Source organism: Mustela lutreola, chromosome 11 (genome assembly GCF_030435805.1).
Source record: "Mustela lutreola isolate mMusLut2 chromosome 11, mMusLut2.pri, whole genome shotgun sequence".
Classification (NCBI taxonomy): Eukaryota; Metazoa; Chordata; class Mammalia; order Carnivora; family Mustelidae; genus Mustela; species Mustela lutreola.
Window position 1 is genome coordinate 97,368,954 of NC_081300.1, and position 25,905 is coordinate 97,394,858.

Genomic DNA, 25,905 nt, shown 5'->3' on the forward strand with positions numbered 1-25,905 from the left:
ACGCACCCCACCCTTCACACAAATCCTGAGCAAACGGCCAGCAGCATCCCTGTCCCATCACGCAGCAAAGCCAATGCCTGGCAACTCGGACAGGGCTCCCCTGTCTTGCTGGCCTCCCAGGCGTTTTGAGGACGCTCAGGGTCCCCCAGTAATTGCATCTCAGATTCACGAGTGAGGCCGAGGGACCTGCGCCCGACATGTATTTCACTGTCACAGGGCAGAGAAAGGACTTACAGCCCCAGAGTCTCGGGGTTGACCCGTTTCTTCCATATTTATGAAGAGGCCAGTGGGCAGGGGTGAGGGTGGTGGGTCTGCCTGGCATGGAAGTCCCTCCAGGCCGTGTGTGCATCTCCGTCCCCCGCAGCAGCCCCAGCTGATGAGAGGGAGGGGAGGGCCACTGGGCCATGTCCCAGCTCCCAAGAGACAGGGGCCTCCTGCCATGCGGCCTTCTGTCTTTCTGCAAGACGCAGAACACAGAGGCACCCCTTCTCCATCCTGGGAGGCCCAGCCTGAGGCCTGAGCAGAGGGCACAACCTCACGGGAAAAGCAGGGCAGACTCTACGGCTAATCCAAGGCAATGCAGACAAAAAGAGGAAACAGACGTTTCTCCTCTGCTAGACGATATCCCAGGGCTCCCCAGCGCCGGCCCTGCCTGGTCTGGCCTGTGCCCCAAGTCACACACAATCCCTTCTTTACCTCCACCACCGAAGCCTTACCATTCTCGGATCCTGAGGTCTTACACTGGGGACCAAGGGCAGATGGAAAGCAAGTCTGAGTCTGAGCACACTGGTCATGGCGAGCCCTGAGCGGCGCACAGACCTGCTGAGTCACTGTTCCGCACACCTGAAACCAGCGTGCTCCCTAGGCTGGCATTATTTTTTTTTAAGATTTTATTTATTTGACGCAGAGAGAGACACAGCGAGAGAGGGAACACAAGCAGGGGCAGAGGGAGAGCGAGAAGCAGACTCCCCACTGCGCACGGACCTGATGTGGGGCTCGATCCCAGGACTCTGGGGATGACGACCTGAGCGGAAGGCAGACGCTTAACGACTGAGCCACCCAGGTGCCCCAAATACATGGGCATTATAATTAAAAACTTAATTTAAACAAAAAAGGGAGGGGCGAACCGGAGTTCTTTGGCGTATACAATCAGTGTTTTGTTTTCGTTTTTCACGTAATCTAAAGTTGAAAACTCGGGCAATCCCGCATAAGTCCCGATTTCCAGCTCGTCCTCAAAAATCAGCTCCGGCAGGATGAGGCCACTTGGCCCAATGTCAGTAGGGGCGGACCCGGGGCACGAGCTAAGTCGGCTACAGGCCTCACCACGGAAGCTGAGGTCAAGTGTGAGCCACTACGTACCCTCACATTTGGACTTCTATCTTCCATAAATCAGAGAAACACCGCTAGCCACTCATCAAACATGAGCAGAAGAAATGGCATCCTGGGGTTTTCCTCCAATCCTTCATTCATTTAAGACGCTGAAAGGTTTTTAAGACCCCTGTTCCAAAGACTCTGAGGGTGCTGTGCTCTCTCATGCTGCAGGGTCTTTGTACCTGCTGTTCCCTCTGCCTGGGACACCCTTGCTTCTGTTCTTGTCCAGCGAGGATCTGCTCCTTAACCTCATTTTTGAGGGACCCTATGTTACGGAGACTCTCAGATCACCAGCATGTGGTCTTGGAACCACCTATGTATGCTGGTCTATAAAACCGGCAAGGAGCTCTCTGAGCCCAGCACTCAAGTGCCCGATAAAGAGAATTAACACCGCAGAATGAAAGGCATGGCAGCCAAGACCAAAGATGCAGGACACTGACACCCCCAACCACCCCCAGTTCTTATCCGGGGATACCTCCGTCCTTAAATGACCTCAACATACACAAGCCCTCATCTCCCTCCGTGCAAACATGGCTCTCCCTGTCTGAGTCAGAACCTTTCTCTTCCAGAGCCCCCAGCCCAGCCACCTGGAGGGGCCTCCTAAGCCCACCCACAGTGACCCCACAAAGGGAGGGGGATGAGTGAGGACACACACACTGAGACGACTAGCAGGAGAACTGGCACATAGTAGGTACTCAAGAGATCTTGAACAATGGCTTTTAAATAAACCTAAAGGCCTCAAGCTCCCCCTCAATTATGCCACAGTCCCCACCACTCCCTACTGTCTCTCATACCTCGGCGTATTTATGCTCCCTACCTGGAATTTGAGTATGTGCCACTCAGTCTAGACAATTCCTGACCGCACTTCAATTTCTAAAACACCACAGCTAGGTCTTTGGGATTAAATACCTTCAAGCCAGTAAGACTCGCTCTTACACCTCTGTTAGATGGGCTGGTCAACCATGGACACACAATGCTCAAGGAAAACCCTCCCCACAAACCAGACACAGCCACCCTTCCACAACCCAGCCAGTGAGAACTAACACTCAGTCCCAGTCATTTATGCCTGATGGCAGGGAGAGCTTTCTTATTCCCTTCTCAATAAATTTGCTCCCCTAATTACATGCGGCTTAGCCAAGGGGAAAGGGGGTCCACAGTGGGGAAGCACAATTCCCAGAAGGCAAAAGAAGAGAAAAAGGATGCCGGTTAAGAACCCACCTGTGGGACTCTGTTGCAAAGTGTAAACAGCCACTGTTTCACAGTGGGCACCAGGACCCCACTGGGGATGGCTGAGCACAAGGCCTCAGGACCCTGCCCTGGCCAGGCCGGGAAAGGGAAGATGCCAGTGTCAGGGAGAAAACCTCAGGACCCTCTGATCCGAGGTCCCACCACTCCTGGCCCTCATCCCCTTCCCCTGAGTGCCCCAGGCCAAAGGCCCCAGAAAGGACACATCTCCGCCAGCTCCAGGCAGCACCCACCGGGGAGGCCCCAAAGCCGTCTGTCCGTCCAGCCCAAATCCCTCCTGGGACAGCGCAAGCCCACCTCCTCCAGGAGTCACGTGCTCCCAGCACCTGCCCTGAGCCGATTTTCAACAGCCCGGAAGCGAAGTGAATCCATGCCCTCTCTCTGTCTCCTAAGCACTGATCGACAGCCCAGGAGCCGCCTTTCACCTGTGTGCTACAGACCCCAGCATCTCTACCGTTATTTGCCTAACAACGTTTAAAACCATCTCCTTGTTTCTTTAACTCAGAGGTGGGCATTTTCTGGAAAAGACCAGAGAGTACGTATCTCAGGCTTTGCAGTTTCGGTCCTGACTACCCACTCTGCTGCTGCTCTAACAGAAAAGCTGCCCCAGTAATATGACAATGAATAAACATGGCTGTGTGTCAATAAAACTTTATTCACAAAAGAAAGGGTGGGCCGGACCTGGCCTAGGAGCCAAAGCTTGCCAAGCTCTCATCCCTCCGTTTCCTCCTAAACAGTGATGGCTGACAGACTGCAGCCTACTGCACTGGCTATTTTTCGTTTTCAAATATGCATAAAAACAACACAAACAGACTACAGATATTTTTTTGAACGTTAAACTTGTTAACCATCCCAAGTCACACAAAGAACACAGTCCTTGCACTGGGGATGTGACCCTTTTACTACAGGGATCATGATTCACTGAGCCTGGAGTTCTAGAACTTTCCAGGCTGAGAATGGAAGTGGTCTTTCTGCTAGTACTCCCCTCTGCTGCCAAGGTAGGCTGATCACCCCCCGAGAGGGTCTCCCAGCCACCACTGAGGAGCCCAAACCACGGGAGCCTGCCGCGGAACCACATTCGCGGAGGGTCACCACCCAAGCTGCAAAGGGCCGCGCGGCACGCGGGGGACGGGCCCCGAGAGCCAACCGCCCTGCCCCATCTCTCACCTGGCTCTTGCCGCGGCGCCGGTAGCTCCTCCTCACCAGGCTCTTGTAGTTCTCATTCTTCTTGGTCAGGTAGTAATAGAGGACACACTCGGCCACAGTCTGCAGGCCAGAGAGAGAAGAACGCCGTGTCCAGTGTGGGCGGTCAGAGCAGGAGCCCTGGAGCTGGAGATCTGGGTTCAAACCCTGCCTCCTCCACAGAGAGTGTGATGACCTTGGCCAAGTCACCACACCTTCCCACCTGGGTAATGGGGATGCTGAAGCACACACTTCACAGAGCAGTCATGAAGACAGAGCACTCAGGACACCCTAGAGGGTCCCCTGCCCTCCCCGCCCAGTGCTCCAGCTCCTGGCTGGGCACACTCAAAGTCGGCCCCGATCTTGGGTCTTCTTTCTCTCAGCCCAGATCCTTCTTCCCAAATGCCTGGGGCCCTGAGTAACCTCTTCCAAGCTTTGTGACCCAGCCGGACAATAACATCCCCAAGCGACTCTGCATCTCTCGGGATGTTGATGATTTTCTCGGCCTTGATCTTTCCCACACCCATCTGGGTGTGAACCCTGGTGCCACTTGCTGAGTTAGCGACTGGCCCTGCTGGAACCCCATCTCCTCCTTGCCCGAACAGGACCAGTAAGAGGCCATCCTCAAAGCAAACAGACGCAACACGGTGGTGCCTGCCACCCGCGGCCACGGGCCACCTCCAGGTGACGGCTCGCCTCCGAGGGCGGCTCCGTCAAGGCTGCTGGGTGCAGAGGCCGGCTGGGCCTCGAACCTCGTGGCCTCTGCCACCTCCAGAATGCATGTGAACAGAGGCCACTTCCCACGTACACGAGGCCCACACAGCAGTTGAGAAAATCCTGGTCTTATGAGACGTCATTATTTGCAAATTGAGCAATGTGCGTGTCCGACTTCTCCTTGAACAATTCAGGGGAGCGCCATCCATGCTGGACGCAGGGCTGACCCTAGGCAGCCGGCCCACCAGGCCCAGCCTGCCCCCCGCCTCACTCAGAACACGCCTGTCCCCAAAGGTACGGGGCACCACTGGCAATCCCGGTTTCAGACCGTTCTGGGAGCCCCATTTACGTCCTGTCCCGAGCTGCCTCTTAGCCAGAGCACACTGTAAAGTTCACTCTCGAGGGCAGAGACTCTGTTTCCCGGTTCCCAAGCAATGCTGCTCAACAAGCAGCTCCCCTAGCCTCCATCCCCGGGGAGCCCTGACCCAGAGCCTCCCGGGCTGTCCACGCCCCCCGCACAAAGCCATCACGAAGTCAGAGGAAAAGCTCTCCACCGGGCCAGCTTCCTCACGCTGGATTTCCAGGCCCAGAGATCTGTTTCCCCACGCTGCGCCATCTTCCTCCTTCCGTGGTTCTCCGCTCATTAAGGGCAGACTCGGGGGACGACTGTTCAACGTTAAAATAACCGCCTGGCTCCCCTCGGACGTCCCTCCCTCAGCTAAGAAGCATGAGGCCTCCAGCAGCTGGGCCTGGGCAGGCGGATGCCCCCTCCCCCCCCCACAACAAACCTGATTCAGAGAGTGTGGTAATTCAGGGCAGTGGCCCCAGAAGGAGACCTTTGCTGGAGCCCTTCCTGCTCCGCCCTACAACACCAGGGTTCCCGGGGCCAATGCCAGCGCCCAGGGTCTCATCCGGACCTGGCCCGGCTTCCCCGACTCCAGGCACCGCTCGGCCCGACAAAGGGCGCGAAGGAGGTCTTTGCTGTTCTCTCGGGACACTCTGTGCCTCCCTGCCAGGTGGGGGTGGTGCGAAAAGGGGCACTGCCTTGGGCTGTCTTTGTGGGCAAGGTAGGGTTCGAGTGGCGGTTCTACAGGAAGGTCTGCCCGAGTGATAAGGACTTACTGGGCACAAGCCCGGCCGGCATCCGGGGCGTCAGAAGCCAGCCTGACGCCCGGCTTTTCCAGATAGAGTTCTCTTGCTCTCCCTCTCCCTGGCCTAGGGACAGACGGCTGTCCCGTCCGAGCAGCGGGCTCCGCGGAAGCCGGGGCACACAGCTCTCCTGGGGTTTCCCAGCCCCAGGGCTCCACCCCCTCGGCCAACAGAGGCGGGGCCTGCCGCTGCTTCTCAAAGGAAGGAGCAGGAGGACAGACCGACCGAGGGGGGCAAGGGCGGACAGCCGGAGCAAGGGCCAAGCTCTGTGGGCAGGGAGGGAGGGTCCTTCGCCCCAGGGCAAGCGGGCCCCCGCTGGAGTGGACCCCGGAGAGAGGCGCAGGGCGGGCGGGGGCGGCTGGGCCGGTGGCCCGGCTTGGGGGCAGCGACTCACCTTCCTCTCCAGGAATGATGCGATCAGACCGAAGTTCTTGGGGTGCTGCATGAACCTGTGGGAGCAGAAGGGGGGGCGTGAGGCCCGGCCGCGGGGGGCTTCCCAGCTGGGCGGGCGCCGAGCACCCGGGCGCCTGCCATCTCCGCGGGCCCGGCCAGGCGGGCGCCGCCCCACTCGGAGCAATTAAGCCCAGGGGGGTGTGGGAAGGGCGGGCGGGCCGAGGGTAAGAGAGGGCGTTCCTTGGAGTGAGTCACTGGTTTTAGCGCCTTTGAAAATATATTTGTTTGTCCTGCTGGAGGCGGCTTCCAGGAAAAATGAGGACATTGCACGTGGCTCTTTGGTGGGGTTCCCCCCCTTTTAAAATCTGCCTTTGTTTCTATCTCCGCCCGGGTCTGGGAAGCTGGGCCTCGCCCGGCCCACGCGGGCCCCCACAGCCGGGCCACGGGTCGGGCGGCGAGCTGCAGGCCTCCCTGGGAGAGGTGGGAGCACGGGCTCCGAGTGCCCGCGAGGAGGCGGCATGAAAGGACTTGGGCCGGAGGGGGTGCGGGGAGCTGGCGCCCCACCAGCTGGCTTCCTCCGAAGCCGGCAGAATTACTGGGAAAGGCTCGGCCAGGCTGAAATGTCAGGGCCACGGGAGCAGGCAGGCAGTGGGGGCGGAGATGTGGGTCACGGCCGCGGAGGCCCCAGGGATGCTGGGTGGAGTCCTTGGCCCCGGGCCCAGCCTCGGCCTGACGGTCCCCACGACGCGCCACCGCCCCGCAGCCTCCTCCGGGAAGAGCAGGAGCTGCTGGTGAGGTGGGGGCCCCGTGTCCCCCGAGGGAGCCTGGGCCAGCGCCCGGTGCTCTCCGCCCGGCCCTCCAGATGGCTGGGCAGGAGGCCAATGGGCCCCTCCCCTGCTCCCCAACCAGACACCGGAGAATCCGGAAGGGCCTCTTCTCTCTTCCAGGAGGAAGCTGAGACTCGGAGTGGCAGGGTTCCCCGCCTGGGATCCTGCCTCGGGCAGCTTGCAAAGCTGGAGCCAGCCTAACGCCCTGCTTTTCCAGACAGAGTTCCCTTCCTCTCCCTCTCTCTGCCCGAGTGACATTTCCTGCCCCCTCTAGATCCCTTCCTTGGGGTTTCCCCAAGGAGAGGTAGGATCCCAGGAGACCAAGTTTCCGACCTGGAAACCCTCTAGCTCACCTCTTCCACCGCCCTCCAACCCAGTCCTGTATCTTCTGCCAACACTTACTGAGAATCTCCTACCCACTGGGCACCTCTCGACGGCTAAACAAAGGAGGCACTGTTGCCATACCCATTTTACAGATGAAAAAACTGAGTCTCGGAAAGGAGAAGTGGCTACTGGAGGTGACAAAGCCAGTGAGTGGTGGGGCTCTATGCCACCGGCACATGATTTCCAGAGGCCTGAGTGCCATCAATTCTGTGGAAAATGAGGTCTTGGCCAGGAAGGCTCTCCTGGAAAGATTCGGGGCATGAAGCTGAGCCTCAGAAGACATCAGCCCAGCCTGCCCCACCCCTACCCTTTTGAATTAACAATGAAATCATTAGGTGAGAAGAGCAAACACAAACTCTCCAGAAAGGCGGAAACACAGAATACACGCCAGTAACGCCTTTTTTTTTTTTTTTTTTTTAAAGAAAACATAAATAAATAAAAATATCAAACATACCAGGGGGAAGGCAGATACCTAATGCGACAGTACTTCTTAGCATCTGTGACGGCAATCCTTCACTCAAACTGTAGCCCGGCTTACACTCATGGCAGAACAATCACACCTGTGACTGCGGCGACCCTGAAATGAGCCCGCCAGGAACCAGGATCCCTGTCTCTGAGGAGTCAGCCCCCAACACCTCTGGGGCCCGCTCCCCACAGTGCTACTCCCGGAAACTGCTCACTCTGTGGCAAGCACTCCAGGCCTTGTCACACCACCCCTCTACTTCGACAGATGGCTTCGAATGTCCACACTCGAAAGCTTTTGTAAAAACAGAACTCTTGGGGCGCCGGGGTGGCTCAGTTGGTTCAGCAACTGCCTTCGGCTCAGGTCACGATCCCGGTGTCCTGGGATCAGGCCCCACAGTGGGCTCCCCACTCAGAGGGGAGTCTGCTTCTCCCTCTGCCTCTGCCCCTCTCCCTGCTCATGCTCTCTCTCAGTACCTCTCTCTCTCAAGTAAATAAACAAAATCTTAAACACACACACACACACACACCCCTCTCCTGCCCAGGTCCTCATGGATTGTTCCCCCTGCACGGCCACATCCTGGTGTCTGTGCAGCAAAGTCAGCCAGAGCTGCCCATGACCCAGAATCACCCCCATCCCCGAGGCCCATCAGGCACTCTGAACTCATAGCAGGTTGCTGGAGAATAGGGGTCTCGTCCCCCGGGCCACAAGGCCTTCTCCGGAGGCCGAGGCAGAGGTCCAGCAGCTAAGCAGGCAGAGTCTGTTTCCAGCACATCCTTCTGGCCAAGCACTGATGCCCCACTCACGCCTCAGCTTCCCCAGCCCTCCTGCCTCACGGGGGCCTGCGCCTGGCATGTGCGTGGGTCCCTGGGATACAACTTCTCAGTTCGGTTGAGGGGATGGGGTTTTATCCATCCAACAGCTCCTCAATCATCTCCCCAAAACACTCCGGTCTTTCGGAAACCCCAAGCCTCATGTATTAGCATTCAATTCCTGCCTCTGCTCTCAGACGCCCCTGCTCTCTGGCTCCATTTCCCTTCCCAACAAGCCTCTCCCCTGCAGCTGAGCCCTGGCCCTGACGATGGGGGAGTCTGGATCCTGCCTCCACGTCTGTAAGCTGTGTGGCCTTCATTAAGTGTCTTCAACTCTCTGAGCGTCTGCTTCCTTGCCTGTGCAATGCGGATGGCCCGGCAATGCTATTACCAGGGATAAGAGGGACAAACACACGAAACCCAAAAACACACCTGCAGTGTTTGGGATGGACAATGTGCTCAAAAAACTTCCACTTTCAGAGTAAAATGAGAACTAAGAGCTGTCCGCCAGCCACATGTCCCTGCCCTCTGGCCCAGCCTCCGAGAACCCCCGGCCCTGTTCTCCCGCTACACACAGCCCCGTTTCACATAAGGCTGCCCTCACGCTTTGTACTGGGTCGAATAGTGTCCCCCGAAGTTCACGTCCACCCAGACCTTGAATGCGACCTTATTTGGAAATGAGCTCTTTGAGGATGTGATTAGTTAAGAGGTGCTCACAGGGGAGTAGGGTGGGCCCTCTGTCCAGTACGGCTGGGGCCGGGCCTTGATGGAAAAAGAAGCCCCAGAGAGACACGTAGAAGAGACCACGTGAAGACGGAGGAAGGGAAGGATCGATGCAGCTACAAGCCAAGGCTGCTGGGGGCCCCAGGGGCTGGGGGAGAGGCGCGGGGCGGACGCTCCCTCAGAGCCACCAGAAGGAACCAAGCCCGCCCACACCTTGACCTTGGACTTCTGGCCTCCAGAGCAGGAAGGGCTTCCCGGGACAGAAGAGGGCAGAGAGGGCTAGGGTGGCCTGTGCCCCGGAACCAGGGGACTCACTTCTCCCGGAAGGTCTCCTTCTCCTGCTCACTCCACATGTTCATGACCTGGCGGTCTTTGTACACCTTCATGGGGTCGTCCATGAGCCCATTCATGTTGATGAACTTGATGCGCTGCTGGTCCGCGTCGTACAGCATGGGCGGGATCACAGCCAGCTGGCGCATCTGCTTTTCCAGGTTCTGTGGGGAGGGCAGAGGGCAGACGGCCCGAGTCAGAGGGCTCGCTGGGGCAGCCTGGGGACGGGGCAGGGGTGGGGAGGGCTCCCGCCAGCGCTGGGGGCCCGGGCAAGGGCGTGGGCGCTCCGAGCAAGAGTGGGAAGATACCGAGCCAGAGGGAAAGCGGAAGACGGGTTGGAAATACTGAGAGCCCAATGCCAGGGGGAGGGAGAATTTAAAGGCAGCCCCAGACAGGTTTATGGAGGACGGGGCTGTAAATTAAATGCGGAGAGCGGCAGTGGCCTTATCTGCAGGGAGAAGGGGGCAATGCATCTTCCCCTTGGAAATGGAAGTGCCGTAAAACATGACAGCAAAGATGTTCAGCCGGCTGGGCCAAACCAGCTCGGGAGATGGGCCTGGCCATCCAGGCTCTGAGGGCACGCGGGGCAGGGAGAGGAGCCGGTGAGACCGCGGGCCCATTCCCTCCGCGCCGCCCTCCCCGGCCCTGGCAACCGCTCCTTCAAGCGCGCCCACTTGGGACCCAGCCTGCCTGGCCCCGTGCACTGCAGGAGTCCGCCGCACTCGCTCCTAATGCATCGGGATGGCTATTAAGAAGCTCTGAGCCACTGCTCATCTGGGCTCATTTCCCCAAATCTCTGCAGCCAGCCCATTACCGGCGATTAATTACCCATCTGAGGAGGCAGGCGAGGGCCCAGCACGGCCAAGGTCAGCTAGTTCAAAGGAGCCGCCACCCAGCCTCCCACAGCCAACCCCTCCTTCAGTGTTGGGGCTTCCCAGCAGGAGCACGCAGCCCTGCGCCCCAGCTCCCAGAGGGATCTTCTCCCCACCCCTCTCCCCCACCCTACGCCGCACCCCACCCCCCGCTGCTGCCCAGCCGCCCAAGGCCTGACCCTCCCAGCACTTGGCACAGCCTCCAGCACCAACACCTCTCCCATTGTCCTTGGCTGCACGGACGGCAGACCACGGGCCTGGTAACGGGCAGAGCTCTCCTCTGGCAGGAACCCCTGCTCTGCCCTCTTGACGTCTGTCTTCCTGGGCACACACTGTACCTGCTAAAAGCTTCCTGCAGGGTTAGGGCTGCACCTCTCCTCCTACCCAGCCCCCTCCTTCTACCGTCCCGGGGAACCTCTAGTCAGGGGAGGTCTTTGTTCTATATAAATACCCTTTCCCCCCACCTCACCCAACTGCCACCCCTCAACAGTCCGGGAGGCCAGTGGCCACCTGCTCGTGTGGCCGGGACCTGGGGAAGTGGGCCTCTGGGACAATGGCTGGGGCCTGGGGACCCTGAGTCAGCGGAGATACCACTCGCCCTTGGCCATCGGGCAGAAAACACTCGGGAAAGGGCCACCCGCCCCTCTCTGGCTTCCAAGGCAAACTGAACCGGTGCCCACACCCCTGCGGGACGGGCACACAGCCACAGCACCCGCGGGATAGAAGCCGGAGCAAACCGGCAGGTATGACCACGGGCGAGGGCTGAGTTCTGCTTTCTGGGGACTAGATGGTGCTCAGAATAGGGACATACCATGTGAATTTTCAAAAGAAGATCTCTTTTCATGGCCAGTCTGAACCATCTGCATCAAAATCATGTGGGTAACTTGGTAAAAATGCAGAGTGCTAGGCTCCGCCCTGGACCAGCTAACTCGAACGTCTAGGGGCAGGGCCTGGATGAGGAGGACACCCCGCCCCGGACCCGGAGGTCTGTCCAGTGGGAGACTCAGCAGCTGGAGCCTGGCTCCAGTAAGGCAGGGGTCCCCTGCCCGCCCCACCCCATGTGGCAGCCGCGAACCAGCCAAACACACGTGGCACACTGTGCCTAGTGTGACCTGGGAGCTGCAGTCTTGGTTTTCTCTCCTTTGAGTTAATTTCAGTCTAAAGAGCCACGAGCTGCCAGTAGCTGCTGCACCACGGGATCCACGTCCCCAGGGAAGAAGACTGCACTCCCCTCCCTTGATGAGACTCCCTCATGTCGGGAACAAGCAGGTCAAGCAGGTCAAATGCTTAACCTTCAAGACCCAGGCCGGACCAGGCTGGCACCCAGAGTTCTCTGGGCAAATGCCCCCTCTGCTTCCTGATTGTCTCTGGGCCCCCAGACCACCATCGGGGTCACCCCGGCTGTGTTCTGGCCGTCCAGGCGTCCCAGAGGGGCCCGAGGGAACAAAGAGAGTGCATTCGCGCTAAGGGTCACGGGTCCTGCCAGAAGGCCGCCAGCCTGGTGGACAATCGGTGTGCGGGGAACTGTCCATCTGCCCCCAGTCTGGGCACCGAGGAGCTGACCTAGAAAGCAGGTCTCAGGCACCCCTGCCTCTGGCCTCTGGCTGGGCTCAGCCAATGGGAGGCACTGGGAGACGATGGGAGAGGCCGAGAGCAGCCAGTCCACTCCCAGTTTCCTCCCCACTGAGGCACCAGGCTGCAGCCGAGCCTGTGATCGCCCCCAGGGCCGTGTCCTGCCAAATGGCCGCTGCCAGGCAACACCCCTTTCTCTGCTGGTCCTTTAGGCTTGGAGACAGGTGACAGCTACTGCCCCCGGGCCTCAATAGCCTGTGCTGGTTCTGCCCACACTTCAGGGACGAGCCCCTTGATTTCAACCATCGGGGTAAATTCTACTTCCTGCCAGGACAGTCCCGTGGGTGGTGGACAGAGGGCAGTGAAGCCGAGGCCAGAGTCAAGGCCGTGCTCTTACCTCCTGTTCCGAGAGGCCGTCGATGATCTCAGACACCTCGTGCTCGCTGCGGGCGGCCGACATGGAGAGCCCGCTGCCCCGCTGGCCCACCCTGCTGGAGACCAAAGGGACACACTCAGGACCGGCCCCTCGGCAGCCGGGACTCCAGCAGGCACCACAGCACAGACCAAACCCACAACTTCCCCATAAGCAGAGTGTAGGCGGCAGGGGAGGAAGGTGTAAAGCGGCCAGGCCTCTCCTACCCACGGGGACTGCCGCAGGCTGTGGGGTCCCGGGGACGGCACGGAGCCCCCGGCCTGACCCTGGAATGCCGCAGGGGCTCCATCCCATCTTCTCTCCTAAGATGCCCCCCAAAGCCCAGCCCCACCTCTTCAGGACCTGTGCCTCAGTTTCCTCCCTGTAACAGGGGGGCCATATGGCCCCCCCAGCTGCCAGGGCTGGGAGGGGGCACTCAGTGAGATGCGGACTGTGAGCGTCCAGGAAAGAAAGGAAGCGCCATCATCGCTGCTCGTTGCCCGTCAGCCCTATCCACACAGCAACACAACCGCAGCTACGCATCCCCAGGCGCCTACTGTGTACTGGGGCACACCTACCCCGGGTCTCACACAGCCTTCGAGACCGCCACGGGAGACCAGCATCCCGATCTGGCTTCTAAGCCAGCAGGAGGCCCTCTCGCCTCCGACCCACACCCTGGATCTCCGGCGGCCTTCAGGGACCACACGGACCGTGTAAACGAACGAAGCTCCCGCGGCTGGTGGGAAAGAGAGCTCGCTCCACCAAAACAGATCTGAGTTTCAAAGAAGCACGAAGGCCACGCAGGCTCTGAGCGAGTCATGCAAGGACCTCACGCGGCCCCGGGTCGCCGGCGGGAGACCCTGCTGCGCTCTCGGTGTCACAGCAGCTGTGGCTCTTGTTTGGTCTCGGGTCCTTGGGGCGACACGGAGGAGCGGCAGTGGTGGGCGGGGTGGGAGGGCGGCGCTCAGGCCCCGGCCCCTGGCTCACCTCTGCATGCGCTCCTGCAGCTCGCGCTGCTTGCGGATCTCGGGGAACTGCTTCTCGTAGTACTCGCGCACCTTGCTCTCCTTGGCCCGCCGCCGGGGGTTGCTCTCGATGCGCTCCACCTTCCTCTCCCAGGCCTCCATGAGCTGGTCATAGCGCTGGCAGAACTTCTGTTCCTGGGGGAGCACAGCACAGGGAGCACCGATCAGCGGGCCATCCCCCACTCGGACACCAGGCCCCGTGCCCCCAAGCCGCGCTCCCAGCCCGCTCTGGACAGACGCACAAGCGGTCACACAGGCAGGTGCCGATGCAGACACACGCAGTGACACACGCGGTGACACACGCGGTGACACCGAGACCTGGGCGGACCCGAGTCCCAAGAAAACCCGTAGGCTTCCTCAAGGGCCTGGCTGCCTCGTTCCCTGGGCCACGTGCCAGGCCTCGTTCTAGAAATGTCTCATCCAGTGCAAGAACCACCAGCCACAAGACCAAGTCCAAATCCCATTAACATCCAGCAACATTTAAAATCCAGACCCTGGTACCGCCAGACACATTTTCTTGGGCACCACAGCTACGTGCGGGAAGGGCGACCATCCAGAGTGGACAGCACACACACACACAGAGCATTTCCACCATGGAAGGAAGTTACGTTAGATGGCGAGGCTCTGGGGTGTCTGTCAGCTTGGCGACAGCCCCACAGAAAGCATCCCCTTCCTGAAAGCTTCCTCATTCCCTGGCCTCAGGCTCCGCCATGCTCCCAGATGCAGGGAGTCTAGGTTAAGCCCCGAGGAGCCTCTGCCACCTCTCCTGGACAAGGAAGCCTCCCTCTATGTCTAACCACAGTGGCACCTGCTGTTTTTCCCCCACCCAGCCGGGAATGTAGCTGCCTGGCTTCCACATCTCCAAGGTGACCTGGACCTCGAGCAGGTGGGGAGCAAAAAGCCGCCTGTAAGACCCCAATCTCCCGTCTCTAACAGCTGTGCTGGACAGATGGCACGGTCTGGGAGTCTCGCTTGAATGCCCTCCCGATGCTTCAGCACAATCAGAAAACCCCTCTCTCATCCTCATGATCAGACACCCCTCCCCAACCTGCATTTCAGCCTGACTAAGGCAACCTATGACCTTGGTCTTCAGCAAACCCAGCAGGGCAGCCGTCCCTCAGGGGAGGTCAGGCCAGCTTTGAGAGGGAGCAGAACTTGACCCCCAGCTCCCCGGGGCTCCACATGTATGTGGGCTGTTCTAAGAACCTGCTAGAGATCGGGACGTGGTTCCAGTAACAGACAAGAGCCACACCGTCCATGGCTCTATGGTGCAGACAGCCCCCCACTGGGCACAGGGACAGGGACAAGGGACATCCAACCTGTCACCATCACAGCACGGGACCCATCCTACCCCCACACAGCCCCTGCCGGAGGGGTTGCCGTCGGACGGACAAGAGTCAGAGGCAAGGAGGGGGACAAAAGCTCACAAAACCAGCAAAGAAAAATAAGTTACTGGAGAAGGCACAGGACCCGTGTCTACTGCACTGGGCACCTGGGGACATCTCGTTGGAGGACAAAGCCTTCCCCAGGGAGCAGGACCACTCAGCAGGGCTTCCCTGGTGCGGACCCACTGACCAGGGGAGGAAGCAAATCCCCCCCCCCCCCACGCTCACCCTCGAGACACGAGGGCAGAGCTAAGCCCATGCGTGGGTGCTGGGAGCAAGCGTCTGCAGAGGGCAAGGAGCAGATCCTCCGTGCCCCTGCCACCATGGTCCACCTTCGGAGCAGATGGCATCCCCACCTCTTGGTGCCCGCAGCCAAGGATCACCCTCACCAGCTCCGCCCCCACCCCGACACTGGCTGAACGTTCCTGAGCCCCACGCTGGGCACGGAGCGGAGTGCTTCCTGCGGGCAGACCCACCCAGACCCCGCTCGGGCCACGACTACCACCCCTGTCATCCAGGTGGGACTCAGAGCGCAGTAGGTCAGCCCCCTGACGCGCATCACTTGGTGCAGGAGCGGGGGGCCAGGATCCCGGCAGCTGTGGCCGACAGCTTTCACCTGCTTGCCCCTTGCGGCTGGCACTGTTGGTGTCATACCGGAGAGTCCACGGCCGAACCCAAGGTCACGAAGCGTCACCACTGTGTTTCTCCCGAGAAATGTTATGGTTTCAGTTCTTGCATTCCGGCCTTTGACTGACTCTGAGTTGGCGTCTGCATCAGCTCCGGGAGGTGGCGGTCCCGGCGCATTCTGGGCACGTGGGGACCTGCCGTGCCAACACCGTTCGCTCAGGAGACCAGGCTTTCTCTCCGAGTGGATTCGGATCCGGCCTCTCATGAAAGACCCTGGCCACAGGTGTGTGGGCTTATTCCGGGCTCCTCCCGTCTGTCCCACAGGGCTCCGGGTGGGTCCTTATGCCACCAGCACGCTGCCTTCCTTGCTGTGACTTTGTGAGCCATTCTGAGTCCGACACACACGGCTGCTCTCTTTCCATCCCACAGTGACCGCGGGCCCACTGCAGGCCCGGTGTCACCCCGAGCATGCCGTGTGCTGCCTCTCCCTCAGTGACCCCGTGAGGTGGGTGGAAATCCCTCACCGAACAGAGGAGGGACCCGAGGGCTGAAGTCGAATGACCTGCCCCAGATGCCCAGCAGCGCCGAGATTTGAAACCCTCCTGCCCTGCCGGGCGCGGCGTGGGAGGCGAGGGGAGACGGGGCTCCCTCAACACTGGGGAAGGCGGTCTCAGACCAAGGGATGGGGGTAAGGAGGCTGGAGGGCAGCGGGAGCCAGCCGGCCAGGGGAGCCGGCCTCTGCGGTCACCTCCCGACCCGCAGGGCGGGCACGACCACCGCAGCCACCCAGTAGGGCTCCGCCGGACGGGGCTCGCAGAACCTGCAGAAAGCTCCCCGCACGGGCCATCCTGAGCCCCGGGGCTCCCAGCCAGGCAGCAATGCCCGCCCCCGGCCTACCCGGCGCTCAGGCTGCAGAAGCAAGTCAGGGATGCTGGGGCGGGTCTGGGAAAAGCCCCAGGGCGGAAAGCAGGGAAACTCGGGGGGTGCGGGGGATGGCAGAGGGTGAGCAAATCTTCCGCTGGCTCTGAAAGCGTGTAAATGACAGCCATGCAGTCCCGTGCCACGTGAGGGCAGAGATGGGGAGACGGCCCTGTGCACACAGAGGCTGACACCAGAGTGACGCAGCCACAGCACAGGGACGCCGGGGCCCCAGGGACTGGGAGAGGCAGCCGAGATCTACCCTACGGCCTCTGGTGGGAGCACCCTTGCCCACGCCTTGACTTTGGACCTCAGGAGCCATCAGAGAATTCATTTCTGTTGTCTTCAGCAGCTTGGCTCAGGAAACACGGACCCCATCGTCTGTGCTGGGCCCTCCCCGCTGGCTGACCCTCCCTGCAAGTCCCCCACGGCTGTCACACGCGCCCCCTTCACCGCGCATTGCTCTCCAACCCTCCCGCAGCAAGCACGTGTCTCCAACTCCCTGCCCCCAGCCCCGTTTTCGAAGAGGAGAAGGAAGGCCGGGGGCGAGACAGCACTCCCCAGATCACACGCCGCAGGCCGTGAACCTGAGCCCCTGTCTCCACAGCACAGCCTTACCCCCACCCTCACCCCCAAGTCTGGCTTCTCAGGGGGCTGGGCTCAGCTTCCCAGGGAAGGGCAGGGTAACCCGGGAGATTCATGTTCGTGTCCCTTTGGGGGCAAAGCCTTGGCTCTCTTGGCAAGGCAGGAGGGCAGGCAGTGTGGACAGCTGACCTGTGGTCCCTAGAACCTCTAAGGAGTGGGATCCCCAGTTTGAGTGGGGCCTGGCACACGGTAGGGGGAGGCCATACAGATCTGAGGTCGGGGGGGGGGGGCATTTGGACCAAGACCCTCCCCATCCTTACTGAAAATAATGCATCAGGGGCTCTGGGCTCATTACAGAAGAACAAGAATGAGGTCATTCCAAATGCCCTCCCACTACAGCTTCGCGAAGCACCTCTCTTAAGATGGGCTCAGCCTGGCCTCAGAGATACCCCGAATTTCTTATTAGTCTGCGGTTCCTCTATCTTTAAATAAGCCCACATTCCCTCCACCCTCTCAAGGGACCCCCAAGTGACTACACGGATCCTTCTAAAGTGCACCTTAGAGTTTCTTCCTCCTGCCCAAAATGAACCTCATCCCCAGACAGGGCCACGGGGGACATGAATGTGGCCGAGGCTGGAAGATCGCAGGGAACAGGTGCTTGCTCCTCGGTGTGGCGATGACAGCACTTCTGCCCTCTCAGGAGATGGGTGCAGGGCCATCAGGGAGAGGGTCCGAGTGCCTGCACCTACTTCCTACCAGTTCGACGACAGCAATGTTCATACTTGCACGGGAACACACACATACACACACACACCCCCTCAGCAAGGAAGTGTTAGCCGTGACCGATTCTACACAGTAGGAATATAGGTGTTTACTATATTCTCTTAAATTTCCTGTTGGACTGAATATTCTCATAACAAGGGCCTCACATTGTTTACTGACAACACACTTAAAAGAATAAATTAAGAGTCCCACAGCATTTGAAATAAAAGCTGAATGCTCCATCCCGGTTGGAGGCAAGTGAGTCTAAAGTGATCGTGATCTGGCTCCTATCCCATTCACGTCAGCTGCGACCCCCAACTCAGGCACGGCACTCCAAACTTGCCTACTACAGTCTATGCTGTCCTACCCAAGCTAGTTCCAACCACAGGGCCTCTGCACTTGCTATGCCCTCTGCCTGGTACTCCAGATTTCCACGCAGCTGGTCCTTCCTTGTCATTCCCACTTCTGTACTGAGTTCACCACCCAGGACATGCAGGGTGTCCCTCCACACAGCACTGCTCACTGTGTCTCCTCTGCTCAGCCACTGTACCAGGCTCACAGCAGATCCTGGCTGTATATTGAGCTCAATGAATAAGATGCGATGCCTGCTTTCAAGATCCCCATCCACTCCATCTCTGGTCACCATCCAGTCAATCCAGGAGTCTGAGCAAGATGAGAAAGGAAAGGCAAGAAGCCCACCACTTCTCACCCCATGGACCTCTGGGGTCCGAGTGCCACCCACCAGCTTCCCAGCCACCCAGTGTCTGTGCTAGAAGTGTCTCCTCTCTTCTGGGACTTAAGTGAGGTCTGGGGCCAGAGCGGGGTGGGTTCAGAGGGACCAGGCCTTCAAATGGTCCAATCAGAACTTTGGGGAGGTGGTCCGAGGACGGACAGCCCTCCCTCTGGCTCTAGGAGACTCAGATCTGCCATAGGAATTCAGGTCCCACAGAGAAACCGGCCTGTCAATGTGCTGACATACAGAGTTCAAAAAAAAAACTGCCTAGAAAGGAAGGTAAAACAGGATTAAACCACTCCTGAACTCCACCTGAAGGACCTTTCCAGCCACAAATTCCTGTACTGCGTCAGCCCTTCCGTCACGGCGGAGTCTAATGAGTGACTTCCCCTCCCTCGCTGGGCCCTCCCCCGCCTCCCAGTGAATCAGCCACCCTGACCCCCAGCTGCACGTGTTCCCTCACACACTCTCTCTCTACCTTGGGCCCGTTTCCCAGATGAGGGCCCAGAGCACAGCCTGACGCAGGAGTTGCACCCCTGACTCATGACCCAGCCGCTGCCGCTGGAGCCAGCGAGGGGCCTCCCTGGATGCGCGGAAACCTCATCTCTTGAGGGAGCTCCCCGCAGCCGCCGCCAGCACACGGCCCACCCCAGCCTTGCCTCTTGCAACAAACCCCTCTCTTCTGGCCTGGAAAGCCCACGGGTCCTCTGACAAGCAACCACCCTCCCAGGCCAACATACCGCTCGCTCTCCCCTTCCAGGCTGGAAAAGAAGCGGCAGAATTGCAGGCCCCGGGCATCCTGGGGCAGCTGAGCCCCGAGCCCTGGCCTCCCCGAAGCAGCTGCTACCCCTTCCCGTTTGCCCTGCTGACCCTGGCCTTCCTCCGCGGCCTGGACGCGCAGCAGAGACATTTGCAGGCCAGGAGGTCCCGCGGGCACGGCCTGAAGCGGCCCGGACGGCCTGGACTCCCCAGGAAGCCTGGCCCGGGGGAGCGGCCGGGGGGGCTCCAGTGACGGCTTACCCATTGTTTCCGGGCGTGGTTCCTCCTCTTGAAGTATAAGATGAGCTTCTTCCGCATCGCCTGGTTTCTAAGCGGGAGGAAAAGAGCACACAGGGCAGGTCAGTAACACAGGGTTTCAGACAGCCTGTCCTTCACCGAGCTGCTTCCTGACAGCAAGACCTAAGCTGACCCCTGCATTGGCTCTCAAGGAGCTAAGAGATGCCTGTAGCTCACCAGAGGGAGCCATGAACGGACAATGTGTGTCCCTCCTCTCCCGCACTGAGGGGCCCCCACCCATATCCAGACTAACGGAGCACAGTGTGCAGAAGAGGGGCTCCCGGAGGGGGAAGGTGTCGGTGCTTCCCGCCCTCCCCAAGCTGCCGTCCACACATGCCCAGGAGCCCTTCTGGAAAATCAGCCGCAGAGAAACATCCACAGGCTAAGACCAGGAACGTGGGCCAGACAAACCAAGACCCTGAGCACGGCGGCCACCCAGAGACAGGGGTCTGCCGGCCGGCTCCAACCAAGCTGCACCCAACGGCCTCCGGGCTCCTCAGACCTGTGCCAGGCAGAGGTCCCCTAAGTAGGGCAGCACGGGTGGTAGCGGCTAGCGAGGCAGGACCCCTCAGGTCTCCTTTCCCTCAGCCTCTCCCCATGGCCTCCACACACTAGTGAGTGCTACAGCCGATACCTGGGTGGGCCTGGGGGCGTCAGGCAGGCCTCAGTCCCCTCCTGGGGACACCCAGGAGTTACTCACCCCGACGCAGGGTGCAGTGGCACCCAGCATCTCTGGGGAGGGGTGCTCCGACTTCCTCATGATCTCAGTGGTGTCCAAATCCCACAAGAAGCTAAAAAACCATACCCCAACCAGCCTCTCGGAGTTTCCAAGGGCCACCTAGGTCCCTAATCTCGGGAGGTGGTGGGAGTCCAGGCCCTGATGGACAGACAAAGCTGCCCCTGCACACGCCTCAAGGGGGCTAAAATAGTTGGGAAAAACCCGACACAGGCACCCCATGGACGGTCACTCTCTACAGCCTCCTGGTCCCCGCAGACAGACACCACCACCTTGGAAGGCCCCACTGCCAGGCCCAGCTGTCCTTGGGTCTGCCACCACACCGCTATTCCCGGTGAACAAGCATCTCCTGACCCCCAGTGACCTCCAGCAGGAGGTCGGCATCCTCACTACACGGTCTCAAGTCCAAGGACACTAACAGGCCAGCACGGTCCCTCTTAATTAGGAGGAAAAGGCCACAGTGAAAGTGTGGGCAGCATCCCCTCACTGGAGCCCCCCACGGACCCCAGCAGGGTTCAAGCCTTGTCCACTCTCTGACTCCTGACAAGGATACACCTCGCCATTTCCAGGATTGGTAAGGAGGGGGGTCCCTGCCTCCCAGGGTCATCCTGGCCTCAAGTTAGCCGGGGCCTCCCCACCGACATCAGCCTCCCCTGCCCTGTTCGCAACAGGGTGTGCACTGGGGTCCTCAGTCACACAGGCTAAGACGAGAACACTTTGTTCCATGACGAGGTGTTTCTGCAACTTCAGAGGACCTCCCGGCCTCAACACCCCCATCTGAAAAGGGGGCACAGTGACATCATGTGCTCGTGTCCTCGGTTATTTAGCTGCTGATTACTGAGCACCTAATTGCAGGCACTCTTCTAGGCTCTGGGGACACAGCCTTGAGCAGAGTTCCCGGCCCTCGCAGAGGTGATGATTGGAGGAGTCCCACAGACAATCAGCAAAGTCATCCAAATAATCCCAGATTCGGAGACTGAAACAGGGTGGTGGGCTAATGCCTGGGCAGGAGGGGGTGGGTGTAGCTATTTTAGATGCAGTGGTGCAGAAAGTCTCAGAGGGCCCCGCACACGATCCGGAACAGCAGAAGGACCCAGTGGTGGAGAGAAGCGCAGGGAAGGGCGCTCCAGGCAGAGGACTGCAAGTTCAAAGGCCCGGGGGTCGGAACACTCCGAGTCCTTGAAGGACACACAGAAGGCCCGCGTGGCTGGAGAGCAGCGGGCAAGAGCAGGGGGACAGGAGGGAGGAGAGGCTCGAGGCTGGCAGGGCTGGCTGCACGGGGCCTTGGTCTGGGCAGAGCGAGGGGTCTGGGCTTTTTAAAAGGATGGATGGAGCTGAGGAGGCGGAGAAGCAAGGACAGCCCAGGGCAGCAAGCCCGGGAGCTCCGAGGTCTGCATTCCTCACGGGCTTCTCCAACAAGAAAGCCATTTCTGTCCGGAGGTGTGGCGGATCCCAGAGCTGGGGTGGGAATACAGGAGGAGAGCCCAGAGCATCTTTAAGGAAAGAGACGCTACAAAGAAGAAAAATAAATAAACAAACAAAAGATCAGAGGGATGCAAGACCTAGCCTGAGCGGGGGGAGTGCCAGAGCCAGGAGGGTCCGCACACCAAAAGGCGGCCGGCAGGCGCTGGACTGTGAGCCAAAGACCAGAAGAAATATCCACGAGTCTGCATGGATAGAAATCAATGACTGAGTGGAAAAACAAGGAAAAAAGAGCAAATGTGCCTTACAGAATTCCAATTAATAAGCGTACCATGAAGGTGGGGGACGGAAGACCCCACAGGAACACCCCAGCCCGAGCTGCTGCAGGGAGACCCACGAGGGAACCGCACAAGACTCGGCCACACGTGGAGGAGAAACAGGACACGTGCGTCGCATCGACATCTCTTCCCCCAAATGGTCACTAGGCGTTTGCGACTCGTGGCCACAAATTCCGTGATGTTGCCCCTGCAGGGGACCCAGGCCGGATCCGTGACGCGCTCCCAAAGCCCGGAGCACAGCAGGGCAAGACAGCCGGCCTCGCAGCCGATGGGCGCCGGAGGGGGGGGGGCGGCTCCCCTCCTCTGTGGGGCTCTTCCTCCACATCCACGCCCGGCCCCTTCGTGAGAAAGCACCCGGCAAACCCAAACCGAGGGACAGTCTGCCAAACCCCTGACCGCAACTGTTCAAAAGGGTCAGGAACATCGAGGGAAGACGGGGACAGAGTGCAAATCGGGAATCGGCCGTCAGACCCCGGGCCAGAAAACAGATCTAAGTGAAACTAGAAAAATCCACAGAAAGTCTCTGGGTTGGCGCAGAGCACTGTCCCACGGTCACTCAGTTCTGAGGAGAGCAGCCTCACTTCTGTAAAATGTTCCTGTTAGGGGACCCTGGGTAGAGGATGTACAGGAAATTCTCTGTATTATCTTGGCCACTCTTCTGTAAATCTGGCTTTAAAATATATATATATTTGATTTATTTATTTGGACAGAAGGGGAGAGCGCATGAGCAGAGGGAGGGATAGAAGGAGAGAGAGAATCTCAAGCAGACTCTGCACTGGGCAGGGAGCCCCACACGGGGTTCGATCTCATGACCCTGAGACCATGACCTGAGCGGAAATCAAGAGCTGGACGCTTAACCGACTGAGCCCCGCCAGGTGCCCCTAAATCTAGCTATTTTTAAATAAACTTAAAAAACCGAAACAGGGTCATGATCTGTGTTGAAATGCCACGGTGAGACCAAATACAGCGACTTTAGAACGTGCGGGGGGCTCCATGATGCTGGGAGTCCCAAACCTCCCCCGTTCCTCAGAAAACAAGCCGATTTGGAAACCAGGTCTTCACAGAGGTCATCGAGCTAGCACGCAGTCTTGAGGAGGGCGTCCTTATACAAAGGGGAAGCGTGGACGTGGAGGGGGACACACAGGCAGGATGACAGGAGGAGACTGCAGAGTGCCTACAAGCCCAGGGACACCTGGGAAGCCAGCCAAAAGCAGAAGCGGGGAAAGGCTCGGAAGCCTCCTTCCCCGGAGAGACCAGGGCCCTGGCTCCCCTTCAGGCCTGACTGCTGGCCTCCAGGGCTGGGACAGGCTAAGCCGGTGCAGTCTCCAGCCGCTCGCTTTGGGGTAAACTGACCCAGCGGACCCTGGGACAGCCGCGGCGAGGGCACAGCCTCACGGGGACCCCGTGACTCCCGCAGTCCCCGCCAGGCAGCAGTTCTCCCCGGCGGATCCGACTTTCCTTCCAAAGCAAGCACTGCGCCTGGTGCCCAGAGGCAGCCACGGACTGCCAAAGAGGACAAATGTCGAGTCGGCAGGTTGCAAATGGGCACAGTCCACCCGGCGGAGCCCGCCCGTGAGAGCGCCGTGTTTGGACAGCCGTGCTTTCTAAAAAGTCTGAAGTCGCTGCCAGTATTGAAAACCAGAAGCTGTTGCATAAAAAGCTGCACGTAAAGCTTCTCTGAAAAGATCAGGCAGTCTGGCACAGCCCCTCACGGCCACAGGCTGGGGACTGAGGCCCGACCACCGCTTTACAAGGACAATGAGCTCACCATTCGCCGCAGTCCCCCCCACTCCCCACTGCCTCCCGCCAGCCTTTCCGCACCCTACCTTTCCCTCTCGGCCCCGCGGGCGTGCGTCTGGTCGCAATCCCCTAGACATCTGGCTTAGGGTGTCCACTTGTTCAACATTCTTCTGGCCAACATTCTTGGAGTGTTTATTTTGTCCCAAGAAATGTTTTGGTATCGGAGATGCAAATAGCTTACAGCAGACAAATCTTTTCTGCTGTGATCTTTTTTCTGGCAAAAACGGAACACAGTCTCTAATAAGAGGGCTCTAGAAGGGCTGGCAAACCGGCAGCATGATAAGCTTGCCAATAGAGGCATTTATAGGGGATCCAGAGGAAAGCTCTCATCTCCGGGAGAAGTCAGAGTTTATAAAACCACAACCTGTGAGGAAACCCAAGCCTCGTCATCTGGTGCTGGACCTGGGAGAAGACACGAAAACGAGGAGGGGGTGATAAGGGGCTGGAGACTGTGGACGTCCAGGCAGAGTCTGGCCAGGCCCTGGGACCTACAGGATTCGAAAACAGGAAGGAAACAGGGCAATCAGGGGAGGCTTCCTGGAAGAAGAGGGCTTCGAGCTCAAGAGAAGCAGAGCAATAGGCGGGCAGAGGGAAATGAGAGCACGGAGTTCCAGGGGAGAGAGGGGGATGGTGGATTTAGAGGGCGTGAGGAGAGGCTTTCAGGGAGACCCGGACCCCCAACGGCTGGAGAAGAGTAAGATGGAGGAAGCCTGCCTGAGCGCGGCCCTGAGCACCTCGAGAAGAGCCTGTCCAAGCTGATGGTCTGCAACCTGCTTATGGACTAACCAAGTGACTTGCCCAGGGTCACCAGGCTAGCAAGGGCCAGGCCCGGACTGGGGGGAGGTAACAGGGTGGGTGGGCAGATCCGGTTGGCCTAGGGGTTTGGCTGGATGACCCTAGCGAGGTTCCTTAACATCTCTGAACCTCAAGAGCAAGACCACAAAAACCTGCCACAGCATCCTGGGTCCCTGGGGCCCTTTCCACCTGCACAGCTCCAGGGCTGACAGCTCCAGTGAGACAACCCCCAAGGAGGCAAGAGGAAGGAAGACATCGGACATCAAGACAGGAAAAGCAGGGGACAGAGAGAACCCCGGGAACCAGCAGGCTTCCAGGCCCCGGGAAGGTAAGAGGAGCAAGGCCAGTGCCCGGGTTGGGACACCAGAGGGGGTGTAGCAGGGAAAGGGTCAGCCACGGCAGAGCACACAGGAGCGGTGTCTGTCCCCGGCCACCAACCCCAGACCCATTCAGGGAACGGCAGGTCCCACACCAGTCCCTCCGCGGAGTGCCTGTTTAGTCCACCTGGGGTTGCCCTGGCCCCTTCCCCTGCTCCCCAGAGCCTGAGACGTGGGGCTGAGATCCCGGGCAGCCGCCCCCACACCTCCCCACGACGCAGGGGGCAGAGGGAGAGCAGCAGAGGTGGGTACAGGTGACTTGGACACGTCTGAAATTGCCAGCGCAGCAGGAAGTCAAGCGTGAAATTAACTTTAACGGTGCAGCCGCAGCGCACGCACACGGGGACATTAAAGTGACAGGGCAAGGTCCCTGGGGAGGGGATAACCTCCCACCTGGCCCAGGGATGGGAGCAGGAGGGAGGGGGACAGAATGGGCTGCGGGGGGACAGGGCCCCGCCACCCAGTCCGATCTCTCACTGTGTCCGTTGTCAGCGGATCACAGTGTCAGGCCCCATCCGCTCCCGGGTCTCCGGGCCCGCGACAGGGCCGAGCACACAGCGAGGGCTCAGTGGATGTTTGTTGGACGAACAAAGGACAAGAACGCATGGACAAGCGCGGGAGAAGAGAAACCACAGACTGCTTCCCACGTGCCTGACACTGAACTCGGCACGTCAGAGACGCTTAACTCGTGGGATCCTCAGCAACCGTCAGAGCCAGGAACTACTCTTATTCCTGCCTGACAGATGAGGAAACCGAGGCACGGAGAGTAAGTGGCAAGCCACAGGGCCAGATGCTCACGCCCTCACTAGCCCCCAACACCGGCATCCCCCTCGGGTTTCACTGTCCCCACAGCTGCCCCGGCTCCTGACCTTTTCAGCCACAGGACTTCCCTTCCAC

The 25,905-nt window shown here is 59.6% G+C and overlaps 1 protein-coding gene across 23 annotated transcripts in view; it reads right to left on the reverse strand.

Annotated features, from left to right (window-relative positions):
* The window catches only part of NCOR2 (nuclear receptor corepressor 2), a 206,078-nt gene that overhangs the window by 77,789 nt on the left and 102,384 nt on the right, over positions 1 to 25,905 (reverse strand). For 20 of the 23 annotated variants that reach the window (XM_059139524.1, XM_059139529.1, XM_059139522.1 and 17 more), the window contains 6 exons: positions 19,505 to 19,571; positions 13,437 to 13,609; positions 12,435 to 12,528; positions 9,579 to 9,757; positions 6,056 to 6,110; positions 3,784 to 3,882 (listed from right to left, as the gene is read on the reverse strand). In XM_059139524.1, coding sequence (XP_058995507.1) covers positions 3,784 to 3,882; positions 6,056 to 6,110; positions 9,579 to 9,757; positions 12,435 to 12,528; positions 13,437 to 13,609; positions 19,505 to 19,571 — 667 coding nt within the window. The remainder of the gene's footprint in view (positions 1 to 3,783; positions 3,883 to 6,055; positions 6,111 to 9,578; positions 9,758 to 12,434; positions 12,529 to 13,436; positions 13,610 to 19,504; positions 19,572 to 25,905) is intronic. The other 3 variants (XM_059139520.1, XM_059139540.1, XM_059139539.1) reach the window with 1 other exon arrangement.